At 40.8% G+C, this 18,858-nt stretch overlaps 1 protein-coding gene across 3 annotated transcripts in view; it reads left to right on the forward strand.

Moving 5' to 3' along the window:
- The first annotated feature begins 165 nt into the window (after positions 1-165).
- The window catches only part of LIN52 (lin-52 DREAM MuvB core complex component), a 65,289-nt gene continuing 46,596 nt past the window's right edge, over positions 166-18,858 (forward strand). The window contains exons 1-5 of one of the 3 annotated variants that reach the window (XM_077323212.1): positions 166-319; positions 3,011-3,085; positions 4,535-4,572; positions 5,993-6,059; positions 7,290-7,373. In XM_077323212.1, coding sequence (XP_077179327.1) covers positions 292-319; positions 3,011-3,085; positions 4,535-4,572; positions 5,993-6,059; positions 7,290-7,373 — 292 coding nt within the window. In that variant the 5' untranslated portion in view covers positions 166-291. The remainder of the gene's footprint in view (positions 320-3,010; positions 3,086-4,534; positions 4,573-5,992; positions 6,060-7,289; positions 7,374-18,858) is intronic. The other 2 variants (XM_077323210.1, XM_077323211.1) reach the window with 2 other exon arrangements.

The raw sequence follows: 18,858 nt of genomic DNA on the forward strand, positions 1-18,858 counted from the left end.
ATCTCCGCCCCCTTAAAGCTGAGCAGGCCAATGGGATCTAGCGCTCGCCTGGGTTCGCTTTCTTCCCCGCCCACCTCGCCGCCTCCCTCCGAATCCAATCTCCATTGGCTAGCCATGCGCAAACGCCCCCTCTAGAAGGATTCCTATTGGATAGGTCTTTTCTTCTGGGCCTTGGCGGCTGGAGTTCGGCGAGGGTTAGGTGGGAGGGAAAGGAGGCGGCGGCCGCGGCGAGGCGTCTTCGTTTTAGGTTCTCTCCGTGGGCGGCCATTGGGTATCACGTGATGGGCAAAGATGGCGGCCTCTACGGAAGGTGAAATGGGTGAGGTGTTCTGGTAACGTTAGTGTTTCTTAGGCACCCATGACGCTGCTCTGGCTTGGTCTACGCAGGAAGCAGAGTGTGGCGATGGAGCCGGCTGTACTGCGGCTGGCTGTAGTGGGGCGAACTACATTTTAAAACTCTCTCCCCCGTGGACATGTTCTGCAGATTAGAAATTAGCAGATCAAGAACAAAGGTCTTCGGGGGGTGTACTGATTTTCCAGTTCAGGGCACCTGTGACTCATGTCATCTCTGGCCTGCAGTGTGAGGTCCCTTGTCCTCTCTGCCATATCTTTTATCACTTTTCCCTGCCTATTTAGAACACATCTCAATGTTTACTTGGGGTAAATTCTCTTGAAATCACTGAGGCTTTCTTTGAGGACGTATATGTGCAGAGTGGCTGTAATCCTATATATTTTTGCCTGGGAACAAATTACACTGCTCACGAAGGGACTGACTTCTCAGCGGACCGTGTAGAGTTGAGCTTCCAATTCTGAGTTTGTTTGTTTTTTGGGGGTACACTGAACTTCCAGTCAGAATGAATTAGCAGGAAAGTTGATACATTGCAGAATGTTTCCTTTGTTTAAGTTATTCTTATCACGTGTGGGAGACCTACAGTATTTGCTGGCGTATAAGACTACTTTCCCCCCCTGAAAAACATGCCTCCAAGTGGGGGGGGGGGGTCATCTTGTATGCCGGGTGCACTTCAGTTGGGATAAACATAGCTGCCCATAGTGGCCCATAGTAATGTAATGTAACAAACTCTATATTTTGAGTGGAAATGTTGGGGGGGACGTCTTATACGCCGGCAAATACAGTAAGTCCTAATGGATTTAATGAGGCTTAGTTCTAAATAAGCAGGTAGGGTTGAAATAGAACAAATTTAGAGTCCAGTGGCACCTTTAAGTGCAACAAAGTCTTATTCAAGGTATGAGCTTTTGTGCACACACACACACATACCTTGAATAAAACTTTGTGGGTCTTAAAGGTGCTTCAGACCAACACTGATACCCGCTAGCATCTAAAATGATGCAGACACTTGTATCTTGCACTCCTAATGACAAGAGGGACATGTTTAAAACATCCTGATTCTCACACCAGGATCACAGTCCACTCTCATCTCTTACATACACAATGCTATTAAACTTTTCTGAAAGTTCTGTTGTACTTGATGTATTTATTTTGATATAACTGCTTTGCATTCATTTATGTAAAAGATAATAGAATATGTATTTTTTTTAATCAGAGTCCAGTAGCACATTTAAGACCAACAAAGATTTATTCAAGGTGTGAGCTTTTGAGTGCAAGCTCACGCCTTGAATAAATCTTTGTTGGTCTTAAAGGTGCTACTGGACTCTGATTTTATTGTGCTACTTCAGACCAACACAACAACTCATTTGAATCTATTTTTTTTAGTTAAAGAGATACTGGAAAAACAGTAACAAGAAGATTTAGGTGTACATTTTAAGCTAATTTAAAAAGAAATAGTTTAAAGTTTTGTAGATTGAGATAAATTTTGTAGATTAACCAGTTTCCTCATTAGAACTACTGCTAATCTTGAGAAATCAGTTGTGGAATAATAATATTTAATTTGTGGGGGGCTATAGGCTATGTTCATTAGTTTAAAAACTTATTTCATTAGATGTTCTGCCATCCTTCAGCAATCAGACTGTTGCTGTAAAAGTAATGAGTGCCTTACTTATATCCTTGCTATGTAGATGGAAACTCAAATTTGCATGATTACACTGACATCACTGGTGGAATGTTTATGCACCAACTTTTAAAATTACAATGATTATTAGTTTCACTTATAGTCTGTTTCTCACTTGGACTCATGGCAGAATACAAATATAATAAGAACTATATACAGTCAATCAGCAAAATTATGAAGTGTGACGATAGATCTGATAGTAAAAAAATTCCCCTAATAAAATAGTGTCGTAGGGATCTGCAGAGTTAGATATGAGAAAGTCTATTCATTTAATCAGCAAGCAGTATAAAAATGTGATAAACAATTTAGTTAAACAGTGAAAGTTCTTAAAGAAGAAAACAATGCAGTGGGACTGAGACTCAAGAATTGGAAAAATGACACAAGTACATACAAAGTGTCTAAGGCAATGAAACAATGTAGGTAGAATTTCCCCTTGTCTGAAATAATTCTATCTAACAGTGGACATACATGAGGAGGTCAAGGATACAAAACCAATGTTGTTCTCAGGTTTTTAGGGGGAAAGAAATTGTAATTAACATTTAGACCTAGAAAGGCACAGCCAGAAGTCTGAATGCATTACTGATCTGCTGCATTGCATTCCATATACCCATCTGGATACAGTTAATTAAGGATGGCTATTGTGCAACATAACAAAAGTTCAGGTGAATTGTTGTTCTGTGTAGTGACAGACTAGGCTGCACTGCACAGGGCCTTGATATTTATATTCACTTATTTTGATATGCACTAGTATGAGAAAATGTATGTGTGTATGCACACTAACTTTAACTTATAGAGATTCTAAGGAGGGAGTTAAATCAGAACTGATGTGCCTTACTAATTCACATTAACAATTTTTAGTAAGCCATTTCTTTACAAGTACCAAAAATCCTCAGGACAATAAATTGGGTCCATTGATGTGTATACTTTTGACTTGGGAGATGTTCCTGCTAAATATGATGATTAAATGCATGATGTTTTTCTAGGTGCAGACTTGGAGGCCTCACTGCTGAGTTTTGAGAAGTTGGACCGGGCTTCACCAGACCTCTGGCCAGAACAATGTATGTTGCGTTTGAGTGGGGCATGAAGGACAGTAGAGTCCTGTGGTGATTGTGGTGTGCTCAGACTTTATAATCTGCTTTTAAGGAGATGCTGAGAGTTATTCCCTGATTCTCTTTACCAACAAATTGAGTAAGTTGTCATGAAGAGCCCTTCCCCCCCCCCCATTCCCTGCTGAAGCTTTTGGTTCTTACGGTTGTGAGTTTATAAGGACTTAACAAATATGGTTTTAACATAGTTTTTGCCTAGGGAAAGGCTATTCTTAGTGGGATGAACCTGGTTCCCTATCGCTCTTTGAAAACGGATTCTAGAATGGTATCCAAGGATGAACATGTGGGTTCCTTCACAAAGACATACTTGTTATTTTTTGTTCAGAAAAACATACTCAGTATTGTAGGCTGTTAATTTTCTCTTTAACAATTTTGAGGATTCCCCTCTCCTCCATTCATTCAGACCAATAAAAGGAGATACATGGTTAAGCTTCCATTGTCTTTCTACAAAGTTGGGTGGTGGAGGTTTGTTGGTGGCACAGTTTCTGTCTCCTGTACATGCATACGTTTTTCTTTTAAGGGGTAAACTTTTGAAGGGAAATGGCAGCAGCATAACCATGACATTATGACTGAGAAAAGTTGGCTGGGATAGACGTGTATTAATTAGTCCTTAAGGCATAACCAGTACACTTCCAGCCATCCTCCAATTACTTGAAGAGTTTCACAACTGTTTTAAAACAGCATTAATGGGAATATGGTGAAGGATGAAGATTAAATATCTGCTACTGAAAAACAGAAAGGAATGAGACAAAACTAAGAGGTGGGGGCTTCCTCTCCCCTGGGAGGAACTCCCTGGGATTTCTGTGTATAACACCCATTGCAAAGCTGGGCTTCAAATCCAGGGTGAAACACTCACTGACCGTTTACGCACTGGGAACTTCACTGCCCCAGCTCCCACGCAGGAGAACAAATCGGGGGTGGATGAGGTGCTCTGGGCCAAATGCCCCCTTGTGTGGGTGCAGAAAGAGGTGGGGCAACCTGCCACAACTAAAACTCCAGCCTGCAGCCCGGCATGAAACCTCCAGTGCATAAACGGTCATTGTGTGTCTTCTTAGAATGCAGCATCTGTTTTAGTCTTTGCTTAAAGTGAGTTTGTTCATGTTAGTTAATTAGACGTGACTTATTTAGGCACAGAACTGAGGGAGTTGTGCTTCAAGTAAAAACAATGCCATATTGTGGAATATGAAGTGCTGATTGGTGACAAAACAGAGGAAGAATGTTAGGAAAGAAATAGCTTCTGATTACTGCACAGAAGTCACTTGGTGTAATGAAAAAAATGTTGCAAATTGTAAACGCCTCTATAGGTAAAATGTAGCCTTTCTGATTGAGTTGTAATTGCCTTTTGAAGATGCAGAATGACGTAATAAAATATCACTGTAACTATACCTGCTTTGTTTCCAGTACCAGGTGTTGCGGAATTTGCTGCTTCTTTTAAAAGTGTAAGTAATATCAGATTGTAGTTTAGTCTTTTAAAACTTCTTTTATGCTCCCCTTTTGCTATCTTTCTAGAATTCCTATGATGACCAAGATGTATGATTTTTGTGTGCCATTTTACCTACACTTGAGAGCCAGTGTGATGTAATGAGTAAGAGTCAGATACTCAAAAGTTGAGCTATAAACCAATATAAAATTTTAACAATTATTTATTAAAGTACACCAATATTAGGTTAAAAACAAAGTAAAAAACTATACAGTTCTAACTGCACAGACCAAATACAATTTGACCCTACTGGGTCTTCTTCAGTGGTCATAAATAATAATATTAAAAAATGCATTCTTATATAAAAACAATTATGAAGTATAGCTGGGTGGTCAAGGGAAATCTGTTAGGTGTAGTCCTCACAAATACTGGTATAGTGTTTCTTTTTGGAGCACCAACTTCTAAGATATGTAATATCTAGGAACACCACTCTTACTTTGCATAGAGAGTGCGTCTCATGACATCGGCTGGGAAAGGCAGGCCCCCCTCCTGGCAAAGGCCTTCCCCGGCCTGGCGAAGCCTTGGGGAGCCGCTTGTGCAGCCCTCTGAGGCTTTGCTGGGCTGGGGAAGGCAGGCCCCTTGCCCCCCTCCCCTCTTCATGGACACCCACTTCTTTCCCCAGTGAAATCCAGGTGCCAAATGATGGTAAGCAATGTCGCCAGGTTTGTGGGCAGCAGGCCAGAGCGGGGCATGTCAATCAGGAGGTGCACAGCAAGCTCTTGATTGGCCCCTGGACCAAAAGCAGAGTCCGGACAGGCCCCAGACAGTCTCTGCCCAGGAGGCTGTTTCCAAAATATTAGTCAAGCAGTGTTAAAGATGTTTAAATTAATTAAATTAATGATGCTCGTGCTACGATGCTCATGCTAGCACAGTAGATTTAGTGTGTCTCTGTGTGTATGAGTCACTGCCTTTATTACTGAGATTATCAAACTTGTTGAACTTATTTATTTATTTTTTGGGATAGAGCAGGGAAGGCCAGTTCAACTAGTGGAAAGGGCTCATTGAGAACTACGTCATGGGCTTGGACATTTTAAAACTTCTTTGCCAAGACCAGCCATCCTGTTTTGTGAGATAGCATATTTTGACACACCATTAAAATGAAGCTATCGTATGCAGAGAAAAGCACATTGAAATCAATGGGTTTGAACTCGAGTAATTCTGTATAAGATTACAGTTAGTTTGTTACATCAGCATTTCATGGACAAATTTAGATTTGTTTTGTCTCCAACAGTAAAACGTCTTAAACAATGTCTGTCGTTTTCATACTGCTTCAGAAAGTACATTGATATGTTCTATCTAACCATAGTGGTTTCTTAGGATATGCCAAACAGCCACATTTTATATCCAATAATAATTGTTGTCTGTCTTTCGATAAATAGCCAATCACCAGTTCTCCTCCCAAGTGGATGGCTGAATTAGAGAATGATGACATTGATATGTTGAAGGGTGAGTTGCTTTTTGTCTCTTCTTGGTAAAAGTATTACATACCTGGCATGAGTAAGGCCTTTATTCCTTGTCTAAACAATTCACAAAGGAGATGTTTTCATAGAAATTATTGCTGGGTTTCCCTACCTTGTGTGTCCTCTTCCCAAAGTAGCATTCTTCCTCGTGAGAAAATTTATAGGGCTGTTAAAATGGTGTGGTGTTCTGAAATGTAAAGTCATTGAAATTAGCCTTTTTGAGTAACTGATTTAACTAATTGGGATGTATGCATCACATACCTTGAATAGATGTTAGCATTCATTGGAGAACTTCTCAAACTTATCCCCAAAATATTGGATAAATTACATTAACACAAAGTGAATTTCTAAACTAAATTCCAAACTTCTAGAATTTTAAGTGAATTAGGTTTTAGATTGTATTTTGTGCTTTATGGAATTTTAAATATGCTATGATCCTCCCTGAGTCACCCAAGATAGGTCAGAATAGAAATGTAAAGAATAAAATAAAATTAAAACCCTCTAGAGCTGCCTTTCTTTGGAAAAGTGTAGTAACTGAAAATAAGACCAGTTGGGGACCTGTGATATTTAAGTGAAGGAAGAACATGTCTATAGTGGGCCCCACTTTATCTTTTGAAGATTCCCCCTACCCCTGTTTTCCTCTTGTCTTTTTCCAGATGTGTGCTTGCTCTTCCCCCACTTCCACTCTCGTTTGGTAGTGACAAAACTACCTGGAAGTACATACTGTTGTGATAACATTACCGTTCCCATTTTCTGTGTCAAGGTTAAGTAATTGATTTTTCAGAAAGAGCTGTTCAGACCATTCATATATTGCATACAATATTTTTAGACCGAGAAGCATGCACATTAAATTCTGAGAGTCTATGCTCATGTGATATCATGTATTTTGTCTATAATTTTATCCCAGAGCATTATGAATTAACATCTGAAGAAGGGTGTGTCGAAACATATATCCATTTAAGTAAACCTGTGAAATATTATGTGATTTGGGGGGCAGGGGAGTATAATTGGGCAATGAAAGAAATAAGTTTCCGTGTAAGGATGATATTAAGGATATAGCATGAAAATCTTTGCCAAATATCTGTCAGTGAAATCCTAAGTAGAAGTACACCCTTCTCAGACCGCTGGAGTCAGTGTTCTTAGAAGAGTGTAACTTTGCTTAGGATTTCCCTGTGTGTCTCGGCACTAGCTCTTAAGCCATGCCTTTCCTTTTCAGAGCTAGGGAGTCTCACAACTGCTAATCTAATGGAGAAAGTCAGAGGTCTACAGAATCTGGCGTATCAGTTGGGGCTTGATGAATGTAAGTATTATGCAGATGTACTAGAATGTATTCTATTTTAAAAGCTGTAATGGCAAATGTTATGGCGGGATGGTAAATGTTATGGTAGTGTTATTGCAGAAAAATCCTGAACACGCCCGTGGCGCCGCGGGCACCACGGACTAAATAAAGCGCTAAGCGCTTTGTCGGAGGAGTTAGGGCAGGCTTAGTCCATGATGATGAAGGGGCCTGATTGGCCCCTTCCTCCGGACAGACCATTGGCTGGGCCAATCCCTGCCCTTCCGACAAGGAAGCAACTGCGCCTCCCGACGCGTCAGGCCAATGGCCAAGGGAGCCCCCGGCAGCCGCGCTCCGCGTGACTGCCAGGGGCTACCTAACCTAGCGCCCGCTGTATTAGTTGCAGCGGGCTTGATTACTAGTGTATGCATAATAAGAACATGTTCAGTATATGGTATGTGGGTAAGTTATCAAAAGGCATTGTGTGAATACTACACATTTCATTTTGTTCGAATTGTATGTAAAATCATTCCTGTGCTTCATGTTTTCAATGGGTGATAGTGACTCATTCTGCTCTTCTCATACAGAATAACCTTTCAAATCATATATAGTTGCTGCTTTACATGTTGTTAGAATCCTCAAATTCCAGAGATTTCCCAATCCACAGAGATTTTCTATTAATGCAATCAGCATCTTTAATAAGTATGATTATTGTTGTTATTGTTATTATTATTCTTTAATTTATACCCCACCTCCCCCCAGAGGCTCGAGGCGGGTTACATAAAAACCAATCCCCTAAAACAATAAAAGCACAATAAAACATAATACAATTAATACAAATGTTAAGACCAGAATGGCGGCAAAGTCAACCAAAAGCCTGGCGGAAGAGCTCCGTCTTGCAGGCCCTGCGGAATGATGACAATTCCCACAGGGCCTGCAGCTCTTCCGGGAGCTCATTCCACCAGGTTGGGGTCAGGACCGAAAAGGCCCTGGCCGAGGCCAGGCGAGCTTCCTTGGGACTGGGAATGACCGATAGGTTAGCCCCCGCAAAGCGTAAATCCCTGTGGGGGGGGGGCGTAGGGCGATAGGCGGTCCCTCATATACACTGGGCCCAGACCACGGATGGTCTTGAAGGTCAAAACCAAAACCTTGAACCTGATCCGGAACATAACGGTAGCTAATGCAGCTGCCTCAGCACTGGCTGGATATGTGCCCTCCAAGGTGTAGCCGTGAAGACCCTAGCAGCCGCATTTTGGACCAGTTGCAGTTTCCGGATCAAGCCCAAAGGCAGGCCAGTGCAGAGCGAGTTACAGAAATCTAATCTGGAGGTGTCACTGACTTCAGTCCTTTGTGAAATTCTTTTTGTTTATTTTCCTATTGCTTTGGACAGTTTGACACAGTGCTGCAGTTTACAGGTATAGCATGAATTCTCACAGAAGCAAATGTGATTGTTTGTCTAGCCAATTAATAGTAGTGGCTTCTAATCTGGAGAGCCAGGTTTGATTCCCCGCTCCTTCACATGCAGCCAGTTGGGTGACATTGGGCTAGTCACTATTCTTACAGAGCAGTTCTGTCAGAGTTCTCTCAGTCTCACCTACCTCACGGGGTGTCTGTTGTGGGGAAAGGAAGGGAAGGCATTTGTAAACTGCCTTGAAACTCCTTCAGGTAGTGAAAAGCAAGGTATAAAAACCAACTCTTCTTCTAGTATTACTAGAAAGAGGCTCGATCATCTTGGCCATCCAACAGTAACATGAACCTCAGTAGCACTTTTTGTATAGTACTTCAAAAAGGACTTTTATAGATTATGAAAGGACGGACCCTATGATTTAGACTCAGTTTAGGCCACTGCCTTTTGCTGTGTTCTGGATAATATATATTCTTTAAAACCTTATCAAGAATTCCTCCCTGAGAGAACTGTTAAGTGATCGTTATAGAAGATTATCCTTGTCTATTGCTTCCAATCTTCCCAGGCAACATGCATTTTTGGAGGAATTTCGGGTGTACAGTAGAGCAGTGGTACCCAACCCCCGGTCCGGGGACCGGGACCGGTCCATAGATCAGACGGTACCGGGCCGCGGCTCCTCCTCGTCCTCCTCCCTGGCTGCTGCCTTGGGGCTGTCCTGCCACTCTGCCACTGGCTCACCTTTGGTCCTCTCCAGCGGCTGCCATGCTGGGGCTCCCCCTTGGCGTGGCACTGCGCAGCTGCTGCTGGCAGTGCCCCCCAGTGGGCGGTGAGAAGTCAGGGGCTCTGATAGGAAAGCAAGTAGAGCAGGGGCTCAGGCGGCAGCAACGTCCCGTGGCAAAAGACTACCCCCCCAGGCCTCAGTAAAATTGTCAAATGTTGACTGGTCCCTGGTGATAAAAAGGTTGGGGACCACTGCAGTAGAGTACAAGGTAGTTCTAAGAGGTCTTCCCATTGTCTCATGTGAACTACGTACTTCAGGGTTCTTTACAAGATATGGAAGTTCTGGGATAGCTATTCAAGGGTTCTGTGACTGAGTCAGTGTGAAAGTAGTTTCCACAGGGTTAAAAGTTTGCAGATCATTGATACAGATTTAGGGGAAATGAGCATAACACACAAGGAGAGCAAACATCATAGGTAACAGGTTAAACCACAAGCCTTTCTAGGCCATAGCTCCTCTTTATTCTTTGATACCCTTGATTGAAATTAAGGCTCAGGCTATATCAAAGTAAAACTGAGCTACCTAATGCCTTAAAGCAATGAGAGAACACTTTCTTTGTTGGCAGCTATTGATGCCCCCCGCAGGGCCCACCGCTCTGCAGGTATAAATTTCCCGAGCCCCCAGGATTTTCGCCTGGCCGCGACCTGGGCCAGGGCCTTTTCGGTCCTGGCCCCAACCTGGTGGAATGAGCTCCCAGAAGATCTGAGGGCCTGCCGGAATTGTCAGCTTTCTGCAGGGACTGTAAGACGGAGCTCTTCCACCAGGCGTTTGGTTAGGCCAGAGTAGACCCCCAGTGTTTCCATCAAGGACCCCTTCCCAAAGTCTATCAAAGTCTATTAGAGTCTACTAAACCTGCACCCACTTACTCCTAGCGGAAGAAGACTCTGCCTCCGTCTGAACGATGGGATAGATTATTGGTGTTTTGACCACTTGCTTGTTTTATGGGGTTTTATTGTATTTTAATGTTTTATTCTGTGAACCACCGTGGGTTCCTAGGAAATGCGGCGGTATATAAATTGAATAAATAAATAAATATGTCACTAAGGGTAGTTCAGTGTGATCAGGCATAATTTCCCTCAACAAAATTTCATCCTTTACACAATACTTTTGCAAACCCTGATCTAGTGATGCGATATTCCATGTCATCTTAAACGATGGGGAAGACGATATTTGAAGAATTAAAAGAGTTTGGAAAGGCAGTGCCCTTGTCAGCACATGTGTTCATTAACTCTTGCACTTGTATATGAAATTATTGCTATTCACAGATCTTATCAAGCACATTAATCCAATCTCATCTATAATTGCCCAGTCACTTATACATCTTGACGCTAACTACCCCTTCCTGTCAACTAGCCCCTCTCCCCAAAATGGCCGATAAAATTCTGTATCTGAAGCTGTGTGCATGCACATCAAAGCTTATACCTTGAATGAAACCTCGTTGGTCTTAAAAGTGTTACTGGATTCAAACTTTGTTTGATTTCTCTTTGTACAACGATTGTCTCATTTATCTGGGTTAGAAGTCCCATCCCCTGTGCCCCCCCCCTTGTTCCCCACACTGCCCACCATGAAACCAGTTAACTGGTACAAATATAGAAAGAAACTGAAAATATATATCTAGATTATCTTGGGACAATTTTTTTAAAGATGAAATAATGCTATAAGTATTACTAATACAAAAGATAATGAGCAGTTCATGATTCCTAGTCATTACAAAATCCACTTCTAGATAGACTCTAGATGGCAGCAGAAGGCTGCCTGGAGTTACTTGGTGCTTTTTACTGAAAGATTGGCTGGGGAAAATGCTCTTATCCTTTCTTGAAGCTTTTAAGTATGGTACTCCATTTAGTTTTATCTGTATGTTTTTCATGTTGTAGTGCTTTATGCTACTTTGCATTTTCAAGATATTAACTGCATGTAATATTGATGACACCAGTTTTTAATGAGAATTAATGTTCTATGTACCTTTCCCATTCCCCACTGGTTTTACGTCACTGCCCCAAGATGTCACAGTGAGGGGCGGTATATAAATTACATCAATCAATAAATAACTTTGGCTCCCTCATTATAGCTTTTTTGATTGTCACTTTTACTTTATGGTAATTATTTGTTAAATTATGGATGTATAGGTCTGTATAGGACTATTACATATATGAGAAGTTGCAGGATGTGGTGGTTAAGAGCTGCAGACCCTAACCTGGAGAACCAGGTTCATTTCCTGTTTTTCCACATGAAGCTAGCTGGGTGACCTTGGGTCAGTCACAGTTCTCTTAGAGCTCCCAGCCCCACCTACCTCACAGTGTAACTGTTGTGGGGAAAGAAAGGGAAGGAGATTGTAAATTGTTTTGAAACTCCTATTCCTAAAGGGTTAATGTGCTTGCTATGCAGTCCTCTGAAACTTGGAATATTCCTGACTGCCATATATGTCATAGGAAAATAGCACTGTGTGACTAACCAGTAACAATAAAGTTGCCTAGGTGGCTTGAAAAGGTTAAGTTAAAGGGGTTTCTGTATATTTAACTATTATTTTTTAATGCTTAAATGCGAAAAGTAAAATCAATAACTCAAATCATAAAATAGCTAGTCCAGTGCTGAGGGCACATTTGCATACTGAGTCACTTCTGTACAGACTGGAATAAACTTCTTGCGAAGGTAGTATGGCTTCAATCCATGAATCAGATTGTACAAAAGTTGTTTGACTTTGTTCCACGAAGATCTGGCCTCCCTTCCCAGCAGTTCTGTTGGCTCCTACCAAATTTTAATGAAGATCTGGTGAAGTTTCTTCATAGTTTCGCCTGAAAGGAAAATAAAGATTTTCGGACTATAAGGATTGATTTTTGTTCTTGTGTTTTAGGGATAGACAGGTCACTGAGGTTCACAGACATCTGTGCTGTCACCACTTCTCCCACCACTGGGGAAGTACTCAGTAAAAATCGCTGCAGAGCTCATGCAGTGTTGGAACCATGTCTTCATAGACATGAGATGAATACATCATGGTCTGCAGAGCAAAGTGCACTTATTGTTGCATGTACATGAGTCATTGTTGACAATTTTTCTCCAAGTCTGGTACAAGTTTGAATGGTGGCAGCAGTCTACCAAAAGATGATCTGTGGTCCTCCAGTGAACTGTTAATCATCAGGCTGCCCCCCCCACATGTTTATGTTATATGCCTCCCATGAATTTACATGTTGCCTTGGGCTATGTCTGAGCTCAGAATTACAGAATCATAGAGTTGGAAGGGGCCATACAGGCCATGTAGTAGATGAGATGAGTTAGCAACCTTTGGTCAGGATCAGGCCTATGTCACATGATTTTGTCTAGTCCTAGTTATTTTTTGTATACTGCCACTATCCCTGCTAGTCCCAGTTTGTCAGAAAAGCTCTCAACCACAGTGCTTATGGCTTGTATGCAGCTAGGTCTTGAGAGAGGAAAACAGTGTATGTCAGAAAAGAAAGGTGCTTCATAAGACAGAAGAAGAACCTCACCAAGGAGAAAGGAAATGCCACTTCTTGATAGCAGTCTAGCAATTTAATAAAGCACATGTATTAAAATAATAGCTTGTGGATGATAATAGCTTTCTGGGAGCGGTGGGATATAGATCAAAGCATAAATTAATTAATGTGGATTCTTACACGCTGTATTGCAGCTTCCATGATCATCCTAAAAAATTAGCATTCATATAAAGGTAAAGGTAAAGGTATCTCCTGTGCAAGCACCAAGTCATGTCTGACCCTTGGGGTGACGCCCTCTAGCGTTTTCATAGCAGACTCAATACGAGGTGGTTTGCCAGTGCCTTCCCCAGTCATTACCGTTTACCCCCCAGCAAGCTGGGTACTCATTTTACCGACCTCGGAAGGATGGAAGGCGGCTGAGTCAACCTTGAGCCGGCTGCTGGGATTGAACTCCCAGCCTCATGGGCAGACAGCTTCAGGCAGCATTTCTGCTGCCTTACCACCCTGCGCCACAGGAGGCTCTTAGCATTCATATAGAGTCTTGCAAAAAATATTTAAATAGATGATGGCAGAAATTTCTGATATGGCTTTCGCTCTTCCTTCTCAGTGTAAACATGGATTTGGAAATAGATCAAGATGCGTAACCCCATGTTAGTCTAGTTTAATTAGCATCAGTGCCTTGCAGTTTCTTCTGACAACTGGAAGTGATCACTTGCTATAAGCAGGCACCATCGTCCTGTCACTTATCCTAGCTACTTAAGAAAGTTGGAGTGCAACTGGCTCGAGTCAGATGCAGTATTCAAACCATGGTTTGTCTGTCAAGGCTCCATCTTGGTCCTGTATACTTACTTCTTCTGCCCACATATGTTCTCAGAATCTCTCCTTGTCTTCTAGATGGATGCCACGTGTTATTACAGCCAAACTGGGGAAACCGTAATTTGCCCCATACCCAAATTCAAAACCACATTTTAAACTGGGTTTTCAGGTCTTGTTTGGAGGTTACAACTACACAAGTTGTAGTTTGTTTGGCTCAGTGTATTGAAAAATTTTGGTTTATTTTCGTTGATTTAATTTATTGTATACCAGTGTTTGTGATAAACAAAATCAGAACTCAGACTAACTAAATGAGCTGCAGTTATGTCAGGCAAACCAATTTCCATTTGAGTTGCCTCATCCAGTTTAGTATTGAGCAGAAATATCTATCTCCTATAAATAAGGGGTTCTTTCGTATGTAATACAGCATAAGACAGAATCAAACTTGAATTTTAAATGTTTGGTTTTGACTTGCATGGTAACACTTCACCAAGAACTAGGTTCACCATAGAGAATTGACTTATCGAATACAAAGTTGCATCTGTTTTTAAACGTAATCAGAATCCTTTGAGATAAAGTAATTTGCAAATGATTAGAAAGCATTTGGATAAAGTTTAACTGGGTTTTTTTGTTCTTTCATGTAATTCTTCATATGTGTAAGAATGAATAAGCATACTTTGTATTACCTGATTTGCGCAGAAATAACTCATGTGATAAACTTCCCGAAATCACAATATAGTTTGAGATAAGTGCTGGAGAAGACTCACTGGAATGGTCTGAAATAGTTGCAGGAACATAGGGATCACTGTACAAACCAGCATTCCATGTACATATTAGACTGCTCCAGAGAGACTTTTCCAAACCAATTCATGTTAATGCTGGGAAACCCTGACTCTTTTTTTTTGAGATTATTCTTTAAGTCTAGTTAACTATTTAAAAAAAACTTTAAAATCAAATAAGAAAGCCTAATTGAACCAAAAAGCACACAAATTGATAAATTTAAAAGACAAAATTAACAAAAATAAAATTGTCCATAAAATGATTTCCCCAGATCACGTTATAGTTCCTTGAGTAGCAAAAGTGTTTGCCAAGCATGTGAAGACTGGGGAAGAACAAGTATATCTCTATGGTAAGGAAACCATTAGGAAATCTTACAATCTTATACTCCCCTACTATACATCAGATGGTAAGGTAAAGGTATCCCCTGTTTTATAGAACACACTGCCCTAATGTTATTTCCTGGAGCTGATATTCAGAGGTTTACTGCCTATGATGTGGTAAAGGTAAAGGTATCCCCTGTGCAAGCACTGGGTCATGTCTGACCCTTGGGGTGACGCCCTCTAGCGTTTTCATGGCAGACTCAATACGGGGTGGTTTGCCAGTGCCTTCCCCAGTCATTACCGTTTAGCCCCCAGCAAGCTGGGTACTCATTTTACCGACCTCAGAAGGATGGAAGGCTGAGTCAACCTTGAATCAGCTGCTGGGATCGAACTCCTAGCCTCATGGGCAGAGCTTTCAGACTGCATGACTGCTGCCTTACCACTCTGCGCCACAAGAGGCTCTACATCAGATGGTAGAGACAACCAAAATAAGGGCTCCTTGGATGATCTCAAAACATGTGGGGACCCATATAGACACAACTGAGCCCTAAACACATTTTGAACAGCCATTAGCATTTCCTAAACTAGATACATGCACGTTAAGTTATGGCTCCTGTACCATCCTGCTCTAGGAAATGTTAATGCAACACTTAGTGTCTTCTGGGACATTATAGATAAGAATACTCACATGTGTGTCTGTTAAGTGCTTTCAAGTTACTTCTGACTTACAGTGACACTGTGAATTAATGCCCCCAAAATATCCAATCATTAACAGCCTTGCCTCTGGTTTTGCAAACTGAGAGCCAGTAGGATTCTTTAAAAAGGAGAGAAACCCTTTCTACTATCTTGCTTTGAGTGAAAGATCACTCAGTTGAGGACTGTTTCTCATTGTACACTTTCTGTACCCTCGAACAAAATATAAGCCGCTGCTCAGATGTGAAAGGCACATCATATCTGGTATAAATCTCTTTATAAAATATTCTGAAACAATTAGAATGTGAATGCCTAGGACAAAAATGGGAAAATTCCACAGGAAGAGCAGGGGTTTTCCTGGGGAGCACTGAAAAAGTACTCTTGTGAAATATATTCTTTTTTAGAATGAATAACATACTTCTTAAAGCATGCTCAATCACACGCAAAATGTACAGCATGTGAAAAAGTCTGAGAACTTTCTTCCTTTTTCCCATTGGAAATTTAGGGGAGTGCTAAGAAGCTTATTCTGTGGACGTAAAACATTTTCAAGATTCTTCTGTTTAAATGTGAAATTGTTTATCAATAATTAACATGCTATAACAGGTTTAATAATAATAAATTAAAGAGTTGGGGATTATAATATTAAATCACAATTGATAGTCCCACCTATCACAACTGTATGAGAGAGTTTCTGTACAAACAATACATTTTTTGCTTACTACAATATTCCTTTTCTATTTTCAACTTTTATCTTTTCCAATCCCTCAGATGACAAAAATTTAAAATCTGTATGCTATGGTAACAAAGGATATGTCAGCTTTCAACTTTTATCTTGTACTGGTTATACTTGCAATTTTTCTTACAAAAATGAAAATATTTATACTTTTAAATTCCATAAATATGCCAAATAGAACAATTTTATATGTAAACTAATATAAATTATGCATTTAATGTTGTTTAATCAGTTAAAGAAGTTCAATTTTGATAGGAAAATCTAGTTTTGCTTGGAAAGTTAGTATATATATTTCAAAATTTCCATTTTTTTTTCAGAAAAAGAGGGGTCTTCCCATGACTTTAACATGGTTACAGCCTTGGCTCTAAATATTGGGAACACTTGCTAAATTGTACATGTGTATCTTTGTTGTACACTGTGGTCTTGCCCTCACCTTGGATAACCAGGCTAGCCTGATCTTGTCAGATCTCAGAAGCTAAGTAGGTCAGTCCTGGTCAGTATTTGGGGGGGAGACCACCAAGGACTACCAGGGTCACTACTAAGGCAGGCAATAGCAAACCACTTCTGAACATCCCTTGCCTTGAAAGCCTCAGGTCACCATAAGTCGGCTGTGAGTTGAAGGGAAAAAACACTCTTATGATCTTACCAATGACAGTGAAGAGCTAAAAATGTGCCCCACTAATGGAATCTACTTCCTAGCAAGTTTAAACATTCATGGTTGAGGACAGTAAAATAGCTAATATCTAATTTGGCCTCCCTCCTATATCTCATCCTACCTTAGGGTTCTGGCTTTAGACTTCTGGTTTTAGATTTTATAAATTTTAGCATAGTTTTAACAGGATTAACTGTATCATAATATATATATTGTCTGCTGCCATGATTCTGCCTTTGGTGGAGAGGGCAGGTTATATAAATACAAAGAAATAAAATTAATTAGAAAGTTATAATTTAGTCAAGTTTGGAGACTACAATTAGAAAATGCTGATGTCATTGTAACAACCTGCTGGAACGATCTCCCAGTAGAACTGAAGGGCCTGCAGGAGCTTTCGGCGTTCTTCAGTGTTTGCAAGACAAAGCTTTTCCTCCAGGTCTACGATTCTGGCCAGGGCATGGAACATCAGATGGGCCCCCCTAGAAGAGATTGCCACCAGGACGAAACATCGCTGTTGGTGGACTGCCGGCATACGTAGTTACCCTATGGCGCACCAAGAGGCAGCCTGTTACTGCTGTAGGGATGGGAGGATAGATTTTTGTCACCAGGGTACATAATTTTAATGGGGATATTATAGTTGTGTTTTATGTGGGGTTTTTACTGTGTAACCTACCACGAGACGGCTTGCCGAGAATGGTGGGAAATAAATCTAATAATAATAATGTCCCATTGCTTTCCCCCTAACATCCTCTTGTTTTAAGAAACTGAACATTCGGACTTTTAGCGCTTTACAGTCTTCATGACTGACTTAAATGCTTTACTAACACTCAGCTCTGTGCACACAGTATGACTAACTAGCTGGAAGGAGCCACTTCAAAGAAAGTAAGTGTATTGTATGTATCAAAGAAGAAAAGAAAGTTTTTAGTGTCCTTGGCGATGTGTCTACATGTTACAAATCTCATGGATATCCAGCTTCGTACTTGTATTGGTGCTGCTGTTGCTAGCAATACTATTCTTTCTCCTTGTTACAGGTACACAAAAGAATATTGAGCTAAAATAGGTCTCTGTACAAAGAGCACGTGTAGTATCTACTTAAAATAAGAGGTTATTTAGTCTTTATTCTCCTCACTCTAGTTTTAGGAGTTGTAGATTACATTGAATTGTATACTGGCCAAATACAGGAGCAAGAATACCGCCTTTCGTATCGCACACTTGGCTTACTTACATACGGGGTTGCTCTGTGGATCCTTCTGTTGCAAGAATGAGACATCAGAATACCAGATTGAAATTAGGATGCACACAAATACCATGAATTAGCTAATTTTTTGGCATGCAATATTCTGAGCTATCTACAGCTCAAGGATCATGACCTCAACCTTTTTTTTTTATCATCTCTGTTGGATTGTATGCCAGTTTTAGAAGTGAAAGAGGTATGGGAAGTTTTAATTGTACCTGTGTGATTTATTCCCAGTCAGCTCTTTAATTTCTTCTGGCTGTCTGAGGTTTCCGACATGCTGTAAATTTCGCCAACTTTTTCATTATCTGCAATTTCTTTATGACTTGTGAATCGGAGTGGAGAGAGAGTGTGGATTTACAGCGGAGATAAACATGTCCATAAAGTCTGTATCTGTGTCAGTAATTGTACTGCTGTCACTGACTGTCCTGTTTTACAGGCCTCTCTTGGGGAAGGAACACGCTTTGCTACTAGTGGTAGCGTAGGGTTCACACTTTGGTTTGCATTAACTTGCCAGAAGATTAGTATGCAGTGATTGGGATGGAAATTGAATCTGGACATCAGTGTTTCTTTCTCTCTCCTAATGAATGAGTGACTGAATTATCCTGTGCTAATTTGGATGGAATGGAATGTAGACGTGCAGCTTCTTTAT

This window comes from Paroedura picta, chromosome 2, assembly GCF_049243985.1.
Source record: "Paroedura picta isolate Pp20150507F chromosome 2, Ppicta_v3.0, whole genome shotgun sequence".
NCBI lineage: Eukaryota > Metazoa > Chordata > Lepidosauria > Squamata > Gekkonidae > Paroedura > Paroedura picta.